General features: G+C 46.8%; 1 protein-coding gene across 1 annotated transcript; it reads right to left on the bottom strand.

Moving 5' to 3' along the window:
• Positions 1-1275: 1275 nt before the first annotated feature.
• Positions 1276-18851, bottom strand: LANCL1 (LanC like glutathione S-transferase 1). Its single transcript, XM_082056341.1, has 9 exons — positions 18733-18851; positions 18292-18409; positions 10508-10715; positions 6497-6632; positions 6014-6160; positions 3864-4046; positions 3263-3439; positions 2885-2957; positions 1276-2017 (listed from the first exon to the last, which is right to left on the bottom strand). The coding sequence occupies exons 1-9, from the start codon at positions 18814-18816 to the stop codon at positions 1941-1943; spliced, it is 1203 nt and encodes a 400-aa protein (XP_081912467.1). The 5' UTR covers positions 18817-18851; the 3' UTR covers positions 1276-1940.
• Positions 18852-21733: the final 2882 nt, after the last annotated feature.

The following is a 21733-nucleotide window of genomic DNA, read 5'->3' as shown; positions in this document are numbered from 1 at the left end:
GGGATATGATGCTGCTGTGACACCAGGCTGCAAGAGCTATCTCCTTTATAGAAGCAGTGCCCAGGAGAAACCCAGGCTCAGAGCAGTGTCCCTACCCTGCCATCACACCAGCCAAGCTGGGAGGTAACTTACAACAGGTCTCTGTACTAGAGGATCCCACCCTAAACTATCTGATTAGTCAAATCCTGTTTCCTCCTTTCCAGTCACCCAGGGAGTTCATGGTGTTCAGGCCCCAGGAATGACAGGGGACCACAGCAGAGTCTGTTTGAGCTTGAGGCTTCTGAGAGTGATGTCCAGCCCAAAGCAGATGAGCTCCTCTTTGCTTCAAGCTTTTGATGAACTTCCAGAAACATGTGACGGCAGCAGGAGGCTGCACTTTGAAGAAACAGGTGGCCTTCTAGGAATGGTTTCTACTCCTTGCTAGAGCAACCCATCCAGGAGGATTCTTGAGGGCCTGTCTGTGCTGCTGTGGTTGGCTGTCTTGTGTTCAGGCATGTGTGAGCTAACTGTGTTAGTGTGCTGGGTTTGGTCCTGCTTCACTATGGCTGGTGCATGAGCATGCAGGCTTGGAGGTTGCCCACACTGCCCTGGAGCTGCTCACTCACCTGCTCTTAGGTGGCCTGAGGGACTCGGCAGTTGTGTCCTTAAATTTAGATCAAAACCCATGTTCACCCTTGTGCAGGCTGAGGAGCTGCCCTTAAACAGCACAAAGTGGTGCGGCTGCATCAGTACCTTTCTCTGCGCTCGGTGTTTAGCTCACGCTCAGTGCTAAGAAAGTGGTTCACAGGGTCAGGTCCCTAATTGCTGTAACTTAGTGTAGAATCAGCTAAGGACAGAAAAGCAGATTTACCCATTGTGAGTATCTGGTCTGCTTGACAGGCCAAAGCTATTTAGCCTAGGGCAGATCTTCCAGTTGGGTAGATGTGTAGTTGCATATCAAACAACAAGCAGTAACAAGGTAAACAAGTGACTCCAATTATCCAGGTTCAGGAAAGCTTATAATACAAACCATCTAAACAATTGCTATACAGGTATTAGGCTAAATACTGACAGAACTCAGTGGAATATGTTTCTTTTCCCATGCTGCTGCTTGTAGGTCTGGCACCACCTACCACCTAAAATATTCATACACAATTTTAAATAAAGACTGCAAAATAAACTTTGAAAGCTAAACAGAAGAGACCACACCAGCTAGCATGCTTAGCTCCCTTTTAGAATGGAGTTTTCCATTAGATGATCAATGGACTTTTGCAAGGTTTAGCATAAGACAGCAAATAAGCACAAAAGCTAGTGGATTTATTTGTCTGTCACTGGAAAAAGTGCAAAAAAAGAACTATACATAGTCTTTCCCTTTAACAATAGGTAGAAATTCAGGACAACACTTTGGCATGTCAGTTCCAGCTGTGCCACTTGCAATCTGACATTAAAAAAACATATATAAAGACTCCCCAGTCCATCACATTTGCTTCATGTGCAGCAGCCCAGCTACTAAGCTGCTTACTCCCTCAGTGCTCAGAAAGAGGCAGGGCAATAGTCTCACTTTTTCATCTTTTGTTTTCCAAAGGCAACTAAGTTGCTGCAACTACTTGTCAGCACAACAACAAAAAAATAGCTGAAATTACGTTCAATAGAAAACTTTCTCCCAGGGAATGCAATACAGAAAATAGCAAAACTATAGCCAACAAAATACTGTACATTTTCTCCCTGCTCCTACCTGCAGCCCTGCGTTTTTAGAAGACACCAGCAAATCTGTGTTCTATCTTTTAAATTGAAACAATGCAATGAAATGGCTAGAAATATTAGAGAACTCAGCATGCCCTCAGAAGGATGGATTTACATTCAGTTAGGTGAACAACAATGAGTTGGAAGAGGGAGAAAGCAACTTCGAACTGCTTTTCCAATTGCAGAAGGATTCAGGCAGGAAACTGCCAAGCTCAGATTTAGAGTTCAAACGCAGGGAACCTGGCTTTGGTTGGCACCAGCAGGTCAGCAAGAAAGTAAATTGTTCCAGCCATTCCTGAGGGTAAGAAAACAAAACATCCTTCAGTGAGATTCCCTTTGGGCACCTATTTTATCAGTTATCCAGAGGGTGAGCAAGTTATGAAGTCAGAAGAAAGGAAAACATTTTTAGAAGCACCTAAATATTTCCAGGGTCCTAACCCAGGTTTCCCAACTGACTTAGTTACTTCAGTGGGCATTTTGAAGTTCATCAAATGTTGAAAAGCACCTTGGGAAACATGATGGGTCTTCCCATGCTCCAGCTTCCTCCCTTCTGCTTTACTGTCTGCAGGTTTAACAAGCCGAATATCTTTGCCAAACTTTGGACCCCGAGACATTGCTGCTTCAGGTCCTCACTGATGTAACTGCCCTTGTTCCTTGGCCTGCAGCAAAGCTGGGGAGATGCACATTAGCTGAGGAACCAGCAGATGTTGGAGGAGTTGTTAGCAGGAGCCACAAAATGCCACAAGAACCAACATGGCCTACAAAAGCAGCCCTGTTGGTTCCTCACTCACCTTTGGAATGGAACTAGAAAAGCCCATGGAGGACTTTAATACTTAAAAATGCACAGAAAAGAGACTGCCTGAGAAGCCAGGCTACAAATTATCATAAGGTAGAATTCGGCCTGTATGCATTAAAGAATTCCCTTTGAGGCCTGTGTGCACAATCTGTATGGGAGGTCTAAGAGGACAAGGTGCTCCAGCTAAGGCATTAGCCTGTACTACAAGACTGCTTCTGGGCAAGGGTTGAAACAGTGAATACCATTCCCTTCCCATCCTCTACGCTGAGTTCTGCAGAGACTTCAGTGGAGTGTGTATTTGGCTTTCCTTGGTGCTGGACTAGCACAGATCCATGAGCAAAACACAAGTGTAGGGATGGAGGTTACCTTCAAAGAGAGAGAATGGTGTGTCTGGAGTTCGGCACCCATGTTGACCATAGCTTAAACACCACTCTGCAAACTGAGAAAAGAACAAAAAAAAATTCAAATTTTATTAAGGATAGATCTTAAAAAAAAAAAACAAAACAAACAAACAAACAAAATAAAACCCCCCTCATCCTCACATTATCCCTTGCAGAGCAAGGCTTCTGCAGGATATTCCTTCTGTACAGGCTGTCAGACAGTGACTATGCTGCTGAAGAGACTATTCTAGACTAGATCTAGATGTGTCTCTGCCACACTAGAAATTAGGTTTCAAAGACAAAGGTAGTGAGGTAAAGGGCAGAAGCGAGTAATTTCCCCTCCCTTCCTTAAGCAGGGTCTCACCTTGCAGGCCCTGTACAGGTACTTCATGTTCTGGGTGAGGTTGTACAGTGCTAGGAAGCCATAAGCATTGCCAGCTGTCCCGTGGCACAGCCCATAGCCCTTCTTCAGTAGCCCATACTGCCAGATCACTTCTGCACACTGTAGGGCATCATCTAGGTACTGCTGTTCCCCAAAGACCTGCAGAAACAAGAAACAGTCCTTCTCGTTGAGGCAATTTCCTCCACACAAAGAGCATCCCTGTGTGAGTGAAGAGGCTTGGGTTCACTAGTTTCTCTCCTACTGAAGTGTTAATGCTGTGACTTTGCTGTCCACTTTAAAGGAGGATGTTTTTGAAATGATGAATGAGGCTGTATGACTGTTACTTTCCACACAACTAGTTGTCACCATCAGTCACCTGCAACAGGACACTCTCACAGCTGGCATGTATTTTCAGAAATAATTTTTTACAAGACTAATTTCTGCTTCGGTTAGTGGTCCCTGTGGTTGATTTCATTGTAACAAGCCATCCTACTCTTAGGCAGGGGAAGTCTCAACAGAGTCTTCTCCATGATGAAGTTCCATGTTTGGGGGTCCCAAAGGATCTTTGCAAGGTTTCTGGTACCTTGTAGGCCTGGACAAGCATGTAGATAACACCTGGTGCCCCATGGCACCAGTGGACGAGTAGGTCTCTCCTGTCCTCGATGCATGGAGGGTAATTGCCAGATGGGAACTTGAGCTGGCAGACGTAGTCCACACTAGGTTTGACTGTGTTGTGCAGTTTTACTTGGCTCACTCCAAGGTCAGGCTACGAGACAGAAAACATTAGATTAGGGAGAACTGCCATTCTGTCTCTCCCTAAGGAGCTCAAGATCTGCCTGAAAGGCAAAACCAGAACCAACTGTGGCCATGTTCCCTCTTGCTCCTTGTAAATCAAGTTGTCATTTTGGTTCAGGCTTTCACACATTACAAATATCCACTTGGCCCCAGGCTTCTCTGCCCTTTGGTAGGGACTTATTTCCAGTCATACCCTTGTATCCCCAGAAACAAAGGCTGTCCCTAGTATGTCACCAGGTCCTCTAAGCAAGAAAGCTTTCTGCTGCTTTTCCTGAAGATGAGTAGGAATAGTTTCTGGTACCCAGAGCTGGAGTAAAGAAATAAACTCTGTAAAACCAGCACTAAAGATTACTACTAGGAATGATTCCTAGCACCTAGAGCATGTCCACTCCGAGCTGCTTGGCCAGCCCCACTGGTGGGCTATGCTGCTGCATGTTCACAGATGTTTCTGGGTAATTGCAAGGGGTGACTTCACCACTGACCTCAGACAGAACCAAGGGAGTGGCTTCAGTGTCCCCTTCCAGTGACACTCTCCACATGAAATCTGTGCAGTTCTGACTTCCCACAGCAGACTGCAATGAGGACTCTAATCTAAGGATCACACTGTTCCCGGGTTGATAACTTCAAAATTAAAAACCAATACTTGTGCTGTAAAACCATTAGAGAGAAAAGTTGAATGTCTGCCTGTCCATGTTTCCCTTGTTTACTTCCCCCAAGGCTTTTTGTGCATCATGCTTGGCTAATCCAGGTTCCTCGTAGTTCATACAGCAGAGAAGCATGAAGCCCATGCAGTATTTTATGGGAGACTTCACTTAAAATTCTTGAAAACACCAGCTTGGGAACAAGCTCGGGGACTTAGTGCAAATTTGGGCTCACGGCACACTGCCATCTCCCTGCTCCCAACTAGCTGTTCTGCACTCCTGGGCAATAATCACATCCTTCTCTTGCCAAATCTCCTGCTTAAAGAACATCAACCATCCCTTCCTCTGTTAGCCACATAAGAGGGTTATATTCACAGGAATTCTGCTTATCCTGTATATGGGCTTGAACTTTGAGACTGCTGAAGGGAAGCTCAAATACTTGAATCCTGGAGGCTTTTTTTACACATCCTTAAGAGTCAGGTCTAATAAAGTTATCACCTATTTCTATGAATCTTGCTTTGTTAAAATAATTTGTGTTGTTCGGCAGGTGCCCTTAGTGCTTTGAAAATGTAATGTTATTTACTGTTGTTACTGTTGCCTTAATCACTATAAATTTATTTACAAAGTAACCCACATAGGGGAATTATCACCCTTATTTCAGAGCTGGGGAAGCAAAGATTCCCAGAGCTCCAGGGAGTTGTGCAAAATTGTGAGAAAGCACCAAATCAAAGGAGCACTGCAGCTCCCCATCTCTCATCTTGCCTTCCCTACTTCAGGCACTATAGAATTCAGCCGCTTTATCAAAGGCCCCATTTCTTTAACATTTAGATGTAAGCCCTAATTTGCAAACAAAGATTTCCCACTATGAACACAATCCCTTTCACCACGTTTTTCTTACAGAGATCCTCATTTGGTAATGACCCAAGATTGCTCTGAGTTTCTAGCTAAAAAAATGTAGGAAGCCCAGAGATAACAACAAATGAGAATACTTTATAGGCCATTAACACAAGAGGGGGAAGCTCAGATCCAGCTGACCTACAGGACTTCATTATGTGGAACTGCTGGTCTAATGCAGACCACATTTCCCTACTGATCGCCACAGAAGTGGAAAATACAATCTCGCAGATTTAGAAAAAACCTTTAGAAGTAAGGATGTGTGATCAAACCCAGGAGTAAGTCTATCAGACAAGGGTTCTTGCCCAGTTTGACATCACCACAAGCCAATTTAAATGCTCCTCCTTGTTGAAAGAAATGTGAGAACAGCTGCTAAAGGCCCCTCCCCTCCAGCGCCTCTTACCTGCATGAGATAGTAGTAAATCCCAGCCAAACCATGGGCTGCCCCTACGTAGTACTCCTGGTACCACTCGTACATCAGCGGGCTCTTTTCTGTAAAGTTCCTCCTTTTGGCCAAGCTCTCTCCTGAGGCTACAACGGCTTCACAGACCTGTGGATGGGAACAGATGCAGGTGAGGGAAATGCTGCTGATACAGAACAGTAAGCATCCTGGTACAGAACAAAAGAGTTATTTTTCTGCTCAAGCAGAGGGAAGACTGTGGGTGAGGGAGTGAAATGTACACCAGGTCAGCACTGCCGATGGTTTTGTATGGATGGTGGGGGAGTGTGTGGTGCTCTGTCCCTTTGGAAGAAGTGCAACAGGGATACTGTGATGTGATTTCTCCCTTGTTGCCAGAGTTCTTTACATCTAGCACTGATTTTTACCTGCCTGAGGATAAGCTGCACGGGAAGAGACAGCTAAAGAAATCAGCAGAAGCCACAGTACCTGCTGAATGAGACTTTGAGGGATCTTTTCCTTTCCCAAGTGCTTGTTCACAAATAGCAGTGCATAGAGGTAGCCCATGCGCCCGTACAGCAGTTCATCTGGCACTCGTGAGTCGAGCTTGTGTAGATGGAGCAAACTACAAAGAAAAATTCATATGGGAGAGATTAGGTGACACTCAAAACCATGTAAACAAGCAGTGAGACTGGAGTTCAAAAACATGGTTTGTTCCTTCATGCTGCCCGTGCCCTGGGAGATGTCAGGCCAGTCTCTGGGTCTCAGCCTTCCAGCTATGCAGGGAGCAGAATCGCTCTTTCCTTCTTTTTGTTTGGGTTATTGCTTTAGTCTGCTCAGCTCTTTACAATGCAGTCATACTGCGTGCTTGTTTCCTAGAGCACCAGCTCTGGGAAAGCTACTTGTGGGGAAACCTGGGCTATAGGAAACTGCTGACTGCTCAGGAAAGCCTACACACTGTTGCCTCTCTGTGATGCTGTTGGCAAGGCAGACCCTCTGCCAAAATGACTATTGTCAAGCTTAAGTGGTATCTGTTTAATTTGGCTGCTCAAGAAATGCTAGAAAGTCAAACTAGTGTTGATGTTATATGGAAAAATCTCACCCTTTATTCTCAGAATTCCTAACAGAAAAGCCCCTCTCCTTCCATGCCTGCTAGTGGCCAGGGCTATGCTGTCAGTGAAGAAAGAGGTGCCTCCACGAGCTAAAAATCTAGATAAGAGGTGGCATGAAGCAGCTGGAAATGTTGTTTAACATCAAGCCTCTGTAGCACATGTAAGAAATCTTCTCCAGGGAGAGCTGAGCAGTAGTGAGGACAGCTCAGCAGAGCCTAAGTGCTGTGGGGCTGACTGTGGTGCAACCCCACACTAGGGACAGTTTGGCTGGCACCAGGCTTTAGCCCACAACTGCCATTTTTCTATTATCACAATGCAAGATTGATGATATTCCTGCAATGCTAACAGAGACTGACAGCTCTTCACACTGGTGATTTGTAGCCCAGTTCACTCTTCATGCAATTTTTCCATTGTTTTGCCTCTCATTACACTTCCAACAACGCTGGATGTCTTTCCCTGTCAGAGCACGAGGCAGGGATGTGACTGGTTTTGGCTTTATTTTTCCATTCACCCCTGAGACAACAGTGAGAAAAATGCCATCGCTTTTAAATTACCAGCATAAGTGGCTTCACAGCTGTTCCCTCAGCTGTTTCCTGCTGTGGCTGCAACAAGGAGAAGGCTGAGGAACCAGGCAGGAGAACTGTGTGTGTGCAGGGCTTCCCTGTCACAGCAGCGAGAGGAACAGAAAAGGTGCCTTGGCAGCCTTTGCTCCTGGGCACGGCAATGTGTTGCAAAGACAAGAAGCAACCAAATGTCCAGAGTGCCCTCAAAGCAGAGAGAGGATGCTGGGCTGTGACTGCCCACGGCAGGAAACTTTCCCTTGGCACTGGACTCAAAGAGAGCAAGGATATTAAAGGAGAAAGGAGAGCGCAGTGTCTCAAGGTCCTGTCTCCTCATGTACCACTTGAGATGTTGCGTTGCTCCACAGGGCAGATTTTTTGCAGACTAAACCCAAGAGACAGACTTTGCATCCAAGAGTAGGAGTAAGCAGGGGTCCCTCTCTCAGCTGCCTGGGCTGAAAGGAAAGCCCTGCTGCCTCCTCACGTCCCCTGTCCAAGGAAGGCAGATGAAGAGGAGGGTTTTTCCAGGGAGGAAAAGAGTGTTTTGACAGAGGGGCTCTGCCCAGCAGCACTGGCCACAAGGGATGCTGGCTGGTGGTGCTGTTTTGCTCCAAAATGCCAGGGAACTGTCAGGTGCCATAGAGGAATGGATGGGTGGATAAACAGTAATACCCACAGCACGGATTTTCTGAGGTCTGGATGTGAAATCTTCTTTTCATGGGAAAATCTGGAGCAGCTGGAGCTACTATTCCTGCTCCTTACACATTATTGCTTCTGCCTCTAGCTGCTTTCTCAGTCCGGATAATGAGGGGAGGAAGCCTGCCAGCGGTTTCCGTGGTGTTAGAGGTGTGGGGCAGAGCTGCATGGCATGGCAGCAGGAGATGCCTGCGATGCTGCTGGACTGATTGCACACAGAATGCATTTCTCAAGTGCGAGGGGATAAATCAAGGTCTCTGAAAGGCAAGAGCCACTTCTGCCCACACCTATTACCTCAACTGTCAAAAATCAGTAGTTTCTGGGCAGAGGGAGAGCAAGGCAGCTTTAGAGCAAGATGGGATGTTTGTATGCCACTGGCTCTAAAAGCAAACCTTTGAACTTCTGAATTGGTGGGAGATGGCAGGGACAAGAAGACTCCTGGAACATGGCTCAGATTTTCACAGCCTCTTGGAAAACGGGCTAGCCTAGAAGTATAGTCTCGCCAGAGCAAAAAAGCACGTTTGTTGGTCATGAACTCATTTAGGCAAGAGCAAGGAGCTAACAAAAAAAGCAAGCTTCTGTCTCGTCCACTGCAGATAAAACCTGGCTGATGGATTTCTCTCCTCAGGCTCTGTAAAGATGAGGTGTTTTAAAACACAGAGAACAAAATGGAGAGAAGCCCTCCTTCTCCACAGCTGTACTAGAAGGGCACTTCCTATGCACTTGCACTGCATAACTTAGCAACTGTTCTGTAACAGCACACTCAAAACTAACTTAAGAGTTTTGATTAAAGGGGCTATTTCTCAAATAAATACTCTCTTTTTAAAGGTGGCATGGGAACTGGTGGCAGAGTAAGGACAGTATAACTGTTTCTTCAAGAAAGCCACATTTTTCTTCTTTCTTCCTCTCAGATATATGAAGAAACCAATTTCCAAGGCTCTGCCTTTAGTGTACCATTAGATGGCAGTGCAGAATTAATCACGAGTTTCCATTCTGCCACAAGACTGTAGGCAGAACAGGAGGGATCTAGTGAGGAGAGAGCTACACAAAGAAAACATGAATTAGGGATTTTTCACAATTAGGGGCTTATGTATTGACTACACCTGGCCAGTACTGTTTGACAGATTAGTTCTCTTTTTGTTAGCAAATATATTAATCACAGTGAGATTCACCACTTTGACACAGTATTAAGCAAAACCTAAACCACAGATTATTTCAAAAATAAAGAACAGAGTTCTGTCCTCAGAGTGACTGCATCCACATAAAAAAGAAGCTGTTCTTAGTTAAGGCAGGGGGAACTTGGTGTCCAAACCATACAGGCACCTCTGATTCCCACCCATGGCTTTTTTAATGGATATTTTGCATCACTTGCCTGTGGCTGTTTAAGGGCACTCAATGTTGTTCTGAAGCGTCAGGGGTTTCATCTCGGTTTTGTGCTGACCACGCGTAAACGGAAACTCTTTACAGGGCCATTTCTCACCTCCTCAAAACTGATCTCCCTTAAGCAAGAAAAGCTCACAACTGCATCTCCTTGACTTTCTTTCTTCCTCTGCCGCATGCTGATCTGACTGTAGGACTGCTTGTTTGTCCTTTTCTTAAGTACTCAACAAAAATACATTTGAAAACAGTTGAGGATAGGCAGGAAATAGAAATATATGAATCATAACCAGCTGCATTCAGCAGTTGAAAGGGATGCTGTCAATCTTAGGTTTAAGTCAAAGTCAATGAACAAATAGCAAGTGTAAGCAAATGACAAAATCTAATCAGCCTGCCACATTTATCTTTTTCATCAAAATGGCTGTAAAACTAAGTTTAAGGGTTCTGAAAAAATACCAAAACCTGCCTTCTTTTTTTTTTTAATTTTGGTATTTTTTTTCTTCCTGTGTTTATTGGAATTATTGTTAAGATGGCAACACCAGCTGGCAGGCTATCAGGCAAGCGTGTTTGTCCCAAAGCTAGCTCATTCCCCGGGGCAGAACAAGTTTGTGCTGCCTTGCTAAGTTACTGGATTCTCTCTCACGTAAGACTGCAACAAAATGTATTCAGGCTTGTCAGAGAGTGCCCGGTACAAGCCCAGACCAGCACCACAAGCAAGAGGAACCTTAGTTCAAAGACACAACCAAGCGTTTTACCGAGTGATGCAGTCGTTCGATTGCTTCTGGTTCTGCAGTTTGTGGTAGACGACGGCAGCCACTGCCAGGGGCCCGGCATCTCCGCACAAGAATGTGATGGATCGTTTTGTCAGACAGCTCAGGCTCTTCTTCACGTACTCATGGGCCACCTGAAGGTAGGCTGGGTCTCCATACACATCGTGCAGGTGCAAATACAGCAAAGCAATGCCTGCAAAAGGAACATAAAGGTTGCACCCACCAGAAAAGTTGGCTCTCCCTGCTATGCACCCTGGCTGTTTTAACAAATCTAAAAGCCTGGCCCCCAGCCTCATCTGGGGCGTAAGGCACCTTGACAGGCTTCTCAGGCACATCCAGGGACATAACCCATAGCTGCAGCATCCACAGCTTTTTTTCCTGCTTTTCAACCTCCTTGTACCTGATGCTGCTCGAGAGTGTATTGCAGGTCATGACAAACAGCAGTGTCTTACCCAGGAGGTGCTGGAGGATACACGAGTTACATACAATTTTAGCAGCAAGGAGTAAAAGATAAGACCTACACAAACCCACCGAAATCTATTAACTGTACCTGGGACTGCTGCTAAACAGTGGAGGGAAAAAAAAAAAAGGTCATCTCTGGACAAGACAGTACTTGTGGCAGAGCAGTGATGAGTTGTTTCCCTATCTCAATTATTTTTTCCCATGCCAGGAAGTAAAGTGCTGGGTCACTTAGCTTGGAACGGATTTTTTTATAAAAGTGGCACATCACCAGCACTAATGAGCAGCACGCTTAGACATCTTATTTGGCTTTTTTTTTTCTTTCCTCCCTCCCACTCAGCAGCACCAGAGAGGTTGTTACAGCTCCGCAGACATCATCACCTGCTGCTGAGCAGGTCCCAAACCCTACAGCAAGCACTAGTGCATCCTAGAAAAGAAAGGAGCTGCCTGACCCTCCTCTGCAGCACATCACTCATGAAATCGGCCCTTGTCTGAAACAGATACAGCTGCCTGAAATGCTGGAAAAGGCTGCATGGTCCTCCCAGGAGGTTTTCAATGGGCTGGTCAGCTACAGAAACAACTCCACTACTGAGAAATCACATCAGTTGCTGTCCTTTGCCTCTGTCTGCCCGTGTTCATCCAGCTCTTGAAGCTTTCAGTAGGTAACCGAGGAGCCCTCAATAAGTCTGTGTCTGGAAGGTCTGCCACATTTGAACCACCCTTCTGATCTGGAAGGCATCCTCGAACATACACTGAAGAAAGCTACTGGCCTACACCACTTTGAGAAAAGCCTATTTCTCCCCTTACCAGTAACCATTTTGAAAAAGACTCAGCTTCTGTGTTTAAACCTAAATTAATAGAGCCAATCTCTACAGATGTCAACGTGGTAAGGTGAGGAAGGACAAGCATGCTGCAAAATTACTTTCCATGGTACTGAGGACAAATCTAAATTTAGATCGTTTTCTCATTTTGCATGGGTAATCTCCAAAGCTTCATGCTACAGGCAGTTCAATTCCACACGTATATTAAGGGCAAATTTCCATTTCCTGCTGAAGCTAATAACCTTGTTCTCTCTCTAAGCAGTTCAGTATTTCCAGAGAGAGCTCAGATGTACGGTGCCATCACTCAAGTCTATAAGGATGTGGATATGAAGCTCTTCTTTAAAGGGGAACCTTCCTCTTTCAGCTAGCAAATGTCAAGTGACTCTCCTTGACTTATTTAACACCTAGCACAGCTTCTAGACTTTAATAGGCCTGATAGCTGTCTGAGCACAACTTGCACTCTTGACTTATCTGCTTTAATATACAACTTTTTGCTTTGTAAGTAGCTTCTATTCCCACTGCCATCATACCACCCTAATTATGTACATAACTACCACGCTAAGACCACTACTAGGACTGAATTCTTAGAAAGTAAATATTTCAGCATTGTTTTTCTCTGACTTCTTTGCCTCTCTTTTAAAACATTTCTTGCACCCTTTCCTCCCTGGCCCAGGCACCTTTAGAAAAGTCTCCAAAAAAACCACTGATCTATACTAAAAGATGGAAGGGATGAGTTGCTTCCCCAAATCATTCATTTTTCTTTATTTTTCTTTTTTTTAGACTCAAAGGCCTTACAAACTGAACGTAAAGCTGATTTTCTCAATTCATTCCTCACGGAATTCATACTGCTGAGCTGATGAGAAGGGCACAGTGCAGTGCAGCCTTCAGCCCGCGGCTTGCTCTGTTGCTGTCTGTGAGCCCACATGTATGGAAGGCCAGCAGAGGAGGGCAGGCCCACAGATGTATATAGAGGGACATAAACTGCAGTCACCTGTGTGCCAAGGTGTTGACAGCACATTTCAGAGGCAGTGCCCTCTCTGGTGTGCAGGAAGCCAAAACACTGGAGTGTTAATGCCTGGAACGGTTGCTCACTGCAGGGAATCAGGAGGCAAAAATCACTTCTGCATGTCTCTCACAAAGCCTCTTTATTTAACATCATCAGCAGGACAGTAAACAACATCTGTCTCCTCTTGCTGTCCTGTATGACCAGTATTGTAGATGCAGAAGGGTGCTTTACATTAGAGACTGCGGGGGACAGAGGAGGAGACTTAAATTTACATAGTAGAAGTGGAATGGTTTGTGCCAATGGCCCTGACTTTAGCAACCATTGCTTTCAACAGAGCGGACATCGCTAGAGATACCAGAAAAGTTCTTGATTGATAGCTAAAGCACTGCAGCAGGCTGAAGGAACCTCTCATCCATATAACCATTCTGCTGACCAAAGAGAAGTAAAGCTGTGCCTCAACTTCCCTGCAAGTTTAGACTTGTTCTGGATGTTGGATTGCACTACCATTGCAAACAGTTCCACTGGTGGGAGAAGAGCAGTAGTGAGACAAAGCTTCACAAAGGACAGTAGGTTGCCACAAAAGGAGGTTTCTTGACCTAACTAGGACCAGTTCCAAAACTGCCATCTACAGTAATAAAGAGCTCGGAGATCTTGCGTTATCCAGGGAAGTAAGTCAGCACCCTCAAAGCAGGATGTCAAACACAGAGGGAAGAAGTGGAAACATATCTCTGCACACAGTGATGAAGCCTGATTGTTTCTAGTGAGAAACCTGATGTCATTTTAATGCGTCAGGCCTGGGGTAAAAGTTATGGAGGGGGTGGCATAGCTTTATAGCCCAGCTCAAAGGATAATAAGCATTTTTTCTGGTGCAGATGCATGGGATGTTATCTTGTGCTCACAAATGCATGCCAAAGCCATGCTGAATGGGATAGTAAGACATCTCCAGTGGGATGCATCACCCCATTTCAGAACTGTCTGCGGAGCCACAGGTGTGTTTTACTACCGCTTGCAGCTTGCCTTCTTAGTGCATTGTGGTACATGGGGCACTTCTTAGGATGCCTCAGCTTCTCCAGCCCTAAAACCTGGGTAACAAAGCTGTTTCTGTAAAACTTTTTACAAAAGCAGCTTCTCTTCCTTCCCTCCCCCCCAAAAAAAACCCCAAACAAAAAAAACCAGCCCAACCCAAAACTATCTATTACCTCATCACAGAATCCTGCAATAGGTTAGGTTAGAAGAGATCCATAGAGGTGATTTGATCCAACCCTCTGAAAGTGAGGTCAACTTCAAATTTCATTGAATAGAATCATTTTGGTTGGAAGAGACCCTCAGGATCATCAACTCCAACCATAACCTAACCTAACTCTAGCACTAACCTATGTCCCCAAGAACCTTATCTAAAAGCCTTTTAAACACCTCCAGGGATGGTGACTCCACCACTGCCCTGGGCATCCTGTTCCAGGGCTTCACAACCCTTTCCATTAAGAATTTTTTCCTAGTATCCAATCTAAACCTCCCCTGGCGCAACTTGAGGCCATTTCCTCTTGTCCTATCACTTGCTACTTGGGAGAAGAGACCAACACCCTCCATGCTACAACCTCCTTTCAGGTAGTTGCAGACAGCGATAAGGTCTCCCCTCAGCCTCCTTTTCTCCAGGCTGAACCCCCCAGTTCCCTCAGCCACTCCCATCAGACTTGTGCTCCAGACCCCTGAACCAGCTTTGTTGCCTGCTCTGGACTCTCTCCAGTATTTCAATGTCCTCTTTATGACAAGGGGCCCAAAACTGAACACAGGATTCAAGGTGTAGCCTCACTAGCACCAAGTACAGTGGCACAATCACTTCTCTAGTCCTGCTGGCCACACTATTCCTGATACAAGTCAGGATGCTGTTGGCCTTTTTGGCCACCTGGGCACGCTGCTGGCTCATGTTCAGCCAGCTGTCAATCCACACCCCCAGATCCTTCTCTGCCAGGCAGCTTTCCAGCTATTCTTCCCCAAGCCTGTAGCGCTGCCTGGGGTCGTTGTGACCCAAGTGCAGGACCCAGCACTTGGCCTTGTTAAACCTCATACAACTGGTCTCAGCCCAACGATCCAGCCGGTCCAGATCCCTCTGTATGGCCGTCCTACCCTCCAGCAGATCAACACTCCTACCCAATTTGGTGTCATCTGCAAATTTACTAAGGGTGCACTCAATCCCCTTGTCCAGATCGTTGATAAAGAGATTAAACATAACTCGCCCAAATACTGAGCCCCGGGGAACACCACTTGTGACCCTCTGCCAACTGGATTTGGCTCAGTTCACCACAACTCTTCGGGCCTGGCCATTTTCCATTGGTCTGAGCCTTGTCCAGTCAAATACTATCTCCAAGAATGCAGACCCTGCAAAAACTACCCACCGAGCACTTAGCAGCAATGTGGTTTATGTGGGTGACACAAGGCACTCTGTTCTTTCGCATCAAATGCAGCCTCACTGCCTCTTATTCCTTAGCGATTATCTCAGGATTTCTGCTTTTCTGAACAGAACTCTCTTAAGGAGATGCAAGTTCTCGTGTTCTGAGGTTAAAACTAAGATACTGCACTAAAGTGAATGAAAGGTGTTTTTCCAGCAGCTTTTCTGAACCGGTACGGTCAGAATTTCCACCCATTCTTAAATGGCTTTTCTTTCATCTGGCGTGTCTTTTGAAGAGTCCTTTCAAAAGGCAACTCAGCCATGCTCCCCATCTCCACTCGCCAACGGGCCAGCCAAAAGCTGTGGCTGGGGCAGGCCAGCTGGATTCACCACTCTGTTTTGGAGGCCCCTGAGCTCTGAAAGCCACAACTATGATGTTGCCAGAGAAGGGAATGCTCACATGGGAAGCACTTTGGAGTCTTTGGAGCAAAGCCTCTTGCACTAAGAGAAATACCAATGCACACGTATGTACTCTTTGGCATCCTCGTGCCAATCTGTTTGAAAATGGATGAGGCAGTTGTACTTCTCCCAGGATTTGAACTGCTTCGATTCAGAATTAGCTTACGGCAGTTTACCTTCCCTCAGTCAACGCTTTGATACCAGTGATTAAGACCACAAAAAGCTCCTACTAAACTGATTAAAAGACAAAACAGAACACAACAGCTGAGTCTGGTCCATACCCAAGCACATACCAGGTGTTGCCTACAGGGCCCTGAACTCTACGAGGAACTGAATTAAACTGTAACAAGACGATTCAAATGAGTTTTGAAGGCATTCAGCCGTACGCTGGATAATCTGGATCCAAAGCGTGTTTTCACTGCCTCTGAGCTGAAAATATAAATCCTTCCCTCCCTCTGCTCCAACCTCAGGTGCCAAGAAGCTGTGGCTTCCCTGGCACAAATGCAGGCCAGGGGACCAGGGCTCTGTCAAGTGTGTTGGGAAAGAAGCAGGCACTCAAGTAAAATGCCAGCATATGCTGTGTATTACTGAGTGTAATGTAACACGCTCAAGTATGTTACATTTCACGCAGGGTTTGTGCTAAGAAAGCCACATTTCAAATCTCTCTTATTAGTGGCCACAAGAGCGCGGGTTGATTTCAGACTGCTGGGCAATGATTTACATGAGAAGATACTCAACAAGCCTTTTCTACACAAGCAATTAGAGGAAAAAAGCTGCTTTCTTGGCCCAATTAATTTTGTCTCTGGAAACCAGCACTGAATAAATTATTATAGCTAGGATTAGAAAAGAAGGGAGGGTGACAAAGAGGCAGTGTAATATCTGCAAACTTCACTTCGCTGGCTGTGACCTGCAGGAAATATGTCCATGGGTTTCTTCTAATCCCATTAGCCAAGGCAAGAAGGTTGTGCGCCCAATGAGGAATGATCCCTGGGATGAAAGAGAAGAATCCCTCTTGAGAAACTCCCTTCCAAATAAAAGTGAGCTGAAATCCTGCCAGAGCTCTCACCCACTGTTTCACAACCGCAGCCACTTTCCACCATGAAGCCTCTTAAGGCCACCCGAAGAAAGGGAACAGTCTCCAGGGAAAGGTGTTTACCTGCTCCCGACAGACTTTCAGAGTATTCCTAACATCAGCTAATTGTCCTCTGGCTTTATGTCCTGAATTATTCTGGCCAGAGGTAGACTCCACCATCGTGCCAAGTAGCACCCTCATGACTGAAGCCCATCTTTATGTATGAAGTGCTCTTCATCTGAGGGGACCCCAGAGCAGGGTCACCCACACTGGAAAACCGAACCTGTCTCACAGGTGAAATCAGCCAGCACTGAACAAAAATGCATAAATTCACAGGCAGCAGAGTACTGCCAGGCTGCAGCTGATGAAATCAATATTCTCCCACGCTGGAATTTAATACTGGCATCATAGCATTTGTTATGAACTGCTCTAGGGTGCTCTCAGTGCCTGTCTACCTTACAAAAATTTTTAAGCAGGCATTTCTGGCACTGCTGTCATCAAGCTGCAGCGTTAGTTTCGCACCAACACAATAAACACCACTCTCCTAAGCAAACTGTTGGCATCATTTCCATAGCATCCAAACACAAGCCAGACACACCCCGATTATAATGTATAAAGTTGCCATTCAGGATTGCAGTGTATTACCAAAAATAATTAAAAAAAAAAAGGCAGCAGAAAAAAAATCTTGCAGCAAGCATGAGATAATTGCAAGTAGCCCAGGGTTTCTCCCTAGAGCCTGGCACAGCGCAGGAGGCAGGAGAGCTGACAAAGCACACCGTGGTAGCCAAGGATGAGGTGGCAGAGAAAGGTGCGTCCTCCCCAGCTCCAGTGGGTAGGAACAGGGAGAGGAAGGCAGGGCATGTTCCCAAGGAAGGAAAAGCAGGCTGAAAACGCACAACAGGAGAAAGACAAGCTCCTGGCAGCTTTGCACACATGAGTTAGTGTGAGGAAGACTCCCATACTTCCTTATACTTACATTTGAATTTCTGCTCCTTCCAGCAGGTACTGGAGCAGAACTAGCCCTGGCTAAGTGGAGGGGTACTACCTGAGGAACAGGATGGAGCAACCTGCCAATCAGACAATGTCAAAAGATAAAATTCAGCCCAAACAGAAAAGACAGACATTACCTCAGGCCATAGGCTCACTGCTGCCACATACAAGGACTCCTTGCAAGTAAATGACCATGTGCATCTGCCTGCTTTCTGGAGCAGTGGTTTACTTGTCACCATCCCCACCATGGCCAGATTTGGAGCTAGGCTCTTCGATGGTTCCCATGTTTGCTCTCAAGCAGGTGCTGGCTTTTTTTTTTTGCATGAGTTTGGCACTATTAACCAAGAGAAGCCCAAATCCTGCCCTTCAACGCCGTGGTCTTCCCTCTGAAGCTCGAAACCTGCTCCGAAAATGGGGAGTCCCAAGAAATCCCCTTATTTTAATGGATTAAAGCACACATGAGAAGCATCACTCCCAACATGGGTCTGCTATGATTGTTCAAACAACCAAGAACGCCGGGATCTGCCTTGGCCTGACCTAGGAGACCGCTCTGTCCCTTTGGACCGGCCACCCTACCTGCCCAGCCAGTGTATGCCGTGCAGTCCTTTGGGTCAGCCGACCTGAGGCCCCCCTCCATCTGCTGGAGCAGCTCCCTGATCTTGTTATTCAGCCGCTGCGTGAACTCAGGGGTCAGCTGTGGAATAAAAAATAAAAAATAAAAAAACAAACGAAAACCCACCACCACGAAACGTGAAGGAAACAGCGGCTGACAGATGGGGTCTTGGTAAGACCAGAGAGCGCACAACCTAGGGAACCGGGTGGTTTTTAACCCGACAGGTGTCTGCTATAAACGCTTGGGTACCGCAGCACCAGGCTGGCTCCTGGCTGCTTGGCTCGGCTCGGCGGCCGGGATCGGTAGCGGGCCCTTCCCTTCCCGGGCCGCTGCAGCACAGCGGCCGCCCCGGCGAGGGCCGTAACCGGGTAGGGGCCAGTGCCGCCCCGCCCGACCCCACTCACCCTCCCGGCGCCGTCGAAGTAGTTGGTGGCCAACGACTTGTCGTAGTCCGCATAGGGGTTACGAAGCGCCCGCTCCGCCATCATGGTGCTGGCGTCCCCGCTTCGCTTCGCTGCGACCCGCCCCCGTCCCGCCCCGCCCCGGAAGGGAGCGGGTGCCGGGCAACAGTCGGGCCGCGGCGTGCGGGTAAAGGCTGCTGGCACTGGCTCCGTGATGCTTGCAGGCTCCGTGGGGTTTAGAGGCTTTTTCCGGCTGGCCCTGCGGGAGCCCTGTAGGGTTCAGGGGTCCGTTGCAGCAGGCTCGGTGGGGCTTAGGGGTCCATTGCAGCTGGCCCTATCGCATTTAGGGAACACTGTAGGGGCCCGTTGTAGCTGGTTCTGTGTAGTTTAGGGAGCTCTGTGGGGTTTGGGGCCCCTTGCAGCTGGCACTGTGGGTTTAAGGGCCCCATGTGGCTGGCTCTGTGTGGCTTAGAGCCCCTTGCTTTGTGGGGTCTGGGGACACTGTGGGGTTTAGGGGTTCTATGTGGCTGGACCTGTGGGGTGTAGGAGCCCTGCATGGTTTGTTCAGCTGGTCCTGTGGGCTGCACAGGCCCTTGGAGGTTTGGGGTCTCTTGCAGGATTTTGAGGCCCTGTGAGATGGGCACCATGCAGTCGCCCCTGTGGCTGGAGGGCCCATGGGTATGGTGTCCAGCTGCCGCAGGTAGTGGCAGAAGGTTGGTCCAAGGAGCTTGTGTTGAGTCATGCTCAGCAGCAGTAGCTCCTCACTTGGGTTGGGGCCAGGAATGAATGAGGGACAAGGGCTCTTCCTCGCTGTCCCCTGCTGAGCTGCTGCATCTCACTTGTGCTGGCTGCTCCATGTCCTTCTTGTGAATTTAGGGTAAGTGCCTGCAGCTCCTGAGCCTGAGCAGTGCTTTTCATCCCAAATGCCACGTAGCTGTGATGCCCTGGTACTGGGGGTCATCCTGTGGTTTCTGTCCCTGTGCAGCCAGCCATATGCAGTGTACTTTTGGCTATGGGGTAGCATTTATTGGGCCAAGTTGTCCTTGTGTACTGTATTTCTGACTCTGGGCCTTGCTGCCTTTCTGCCTGGTGTAACACTGTGCCCAGCTCCCCTTTTCCTGACACTGTAGGCCTGAGATGGGTTGTGACATCCCTGCTTAAGGTCTGTCTCACTGAACTGCATGAAAGGTGCAGCTTTGGGATTCCCCAGCACAGCTTTGGGACTCCTCAGCACTTCTGGCTTTGCAGGCTTGCCTGCACATCTCCTGGGAAAGTGCAAAAGAATGTGGCTGAGTGTGAAGCTCTTGGTGGTTTGCAGAGGTCCAAGTGCAGTGGCACTGCCCCTCGTAGGAGCTGAATCCATCTGGGTGGGTTTAGGTGAAATAGCTGCCTAAAGAATTTACATTAGGTGGCTGCATTCATGCTTGTGGCAGTTGTATTCTATAAGGGTTTCTGTTTTTCTGGCCATTTGTCCATTCTTTATTACAATCTGTAAAATAAGAACTCAAAAAAATATTGCAAGAGATGGTGAGAAACAAACAAAAAAGAAGGAATTCTGGTTGTGTTTGCTTTTGATTCCTTTTTCACTCAGCTGTTCCTTGTTTAGTGAACTTCAATCATGTCAACACTGCCTTGCATTCAAGGGAGGGAGATGGGCTGTGCAGCTTTAGTATTCAGAGAGGCAGCTCTAGCATCAGCAAAAACAACATGAGGTCTTCTGCTTATGGCCAGATTCACAGCTTTGTATTATGGTCTTCCCTTCCACCTGCAGCTCAAAACAATATATGTTGCCCTCCTTTCCTCAAGCACAGTTCGGTATTAACTTCCACCATAATGCGCACCACTTTCAGCTTCAGCATCTTTCATCTTCAATTCCACTCTTTTTTTTTTTTTTTCCCCCCACAGATTGCTTCAGGGCAAATATACTTCTACCAAATTATCCTGCCTTTTCTCCTCACTCACCCTGATAAGGTGTTATGTTTCAGTATGTTATTTTCTAAATGCTTGCGGTCACTTCAGGCTTCAATGGAACTGTTGCTTCCCAAGATAAATCCGGTGTATCTCACTGTGGCTGTCACCTGGAGCCCTGGTAAGTGACTCATGAGTTGTCCTTAGTAATCTGTCCATGCAGAATACAGGACGAGAGAAGTAAATAAGCCCGAGAAAGAAACTGCTCCCATGTTCTTATTGCAGTTCCAGTCACTCTGAGGTGATTGGGAGTGACTGGCTTGTTTGTTTGCTTTGTCTGTGAAGGATCATGCTGGATTCGCTGAAGAAAACAAACAAACAAAAAAAGGGCAGTTAAAGCAAATCTGTTCAGAACACATCTAGAGATGAATTTTGTGTGGAGGCAGCTATCAGAGTACACTGAGAAAACGGTGAGAAGGCAGGCTGTAGTAGCATTCCTGGCAGTACTGTCACAGCCCTAGAAAAATCTGTTTCTGAAGTGATTCACAATCAGTGGTTGAAAAGACATCTCAAAATCTTTCCACCTGTGAGAACAGAACCATGCATAATATTTTCTGCTCCACAGTATTGTCTAAAAGACAAATCCTTACCTAATTTTAGCAGCATAAGTATCCTGGCTGTTGGTGGTCCCTACTGGACTGGTAGCATGTCTGTGTGCCCTGCAGTTACATGGATAAAATTAATGTTTCACCATTGTCCGTGAAGAAAGCCTCAGGATGTCTGAGTGTCCTCTCCCTCCTCATTCCAGTGATGATGTGAATCCCAAATATCTGCAGATGTTACAGCTGCCTACAGGTTACTTGGCGTCCTGCCTGAGGACTTAATGAAACACTTTCTACACAAGAGGAGATGCCTCCTCCTGCAGCCACTGCCCTTCCCCAGCTGTAGGCATCCATCAGTCCTGTGATCTCACCTACTGCTCATCTCTGGTCAGCAGGCGCCCAAACTGGGCAGTGTAGGTGTGGACTTGGCAAGTGGCCTTTCCAAAATAGTGGTTTGTCATCTATCGCTCTCCATAGCCTCCTCTCAGGGTTGG

The sequence above is a fragment of the Streptopelia decaocto genome (genome assembly GCF_964273445.1).
Source record: "Streptopelia decaocto genome assembly, chromosome: 6".
NCBI classification, from domain to species: Eukaryota; Metazoa; Chordata; class Aves; order Columbiformes; family Columbidae; genus Streptopelia; species Streptopelia decaocto.
This window is presented reverse-complemented; position numbering and strand designations above follow the sequence as displayed.

Bases quoted from the DNA above. Each gene is read 5' to 3' on its own strand.
- LANCL1 (XM_082056341.1), bottom strand. From the start codon at position 18,816: ATGATGGCGGAGCGGGCGCTTCGTAACCCCTATGCGGACTACGACAAG. The intron at 10,716-18,291 runs GTAGGGTGGCCG...TTCCTTTTGCAG, and splicing joins GGCATACACTGGCTGGGCAG to GCATTGCTTTGCTGTATTTG. The intron at 2,958-3,262 runs GTGAGACCCTGC...TTCTTTTCTCAG, and splicing joins ACCTGTACAGGGCCTGCAAG to TTTGCAGAGTGGTGTTTAAG.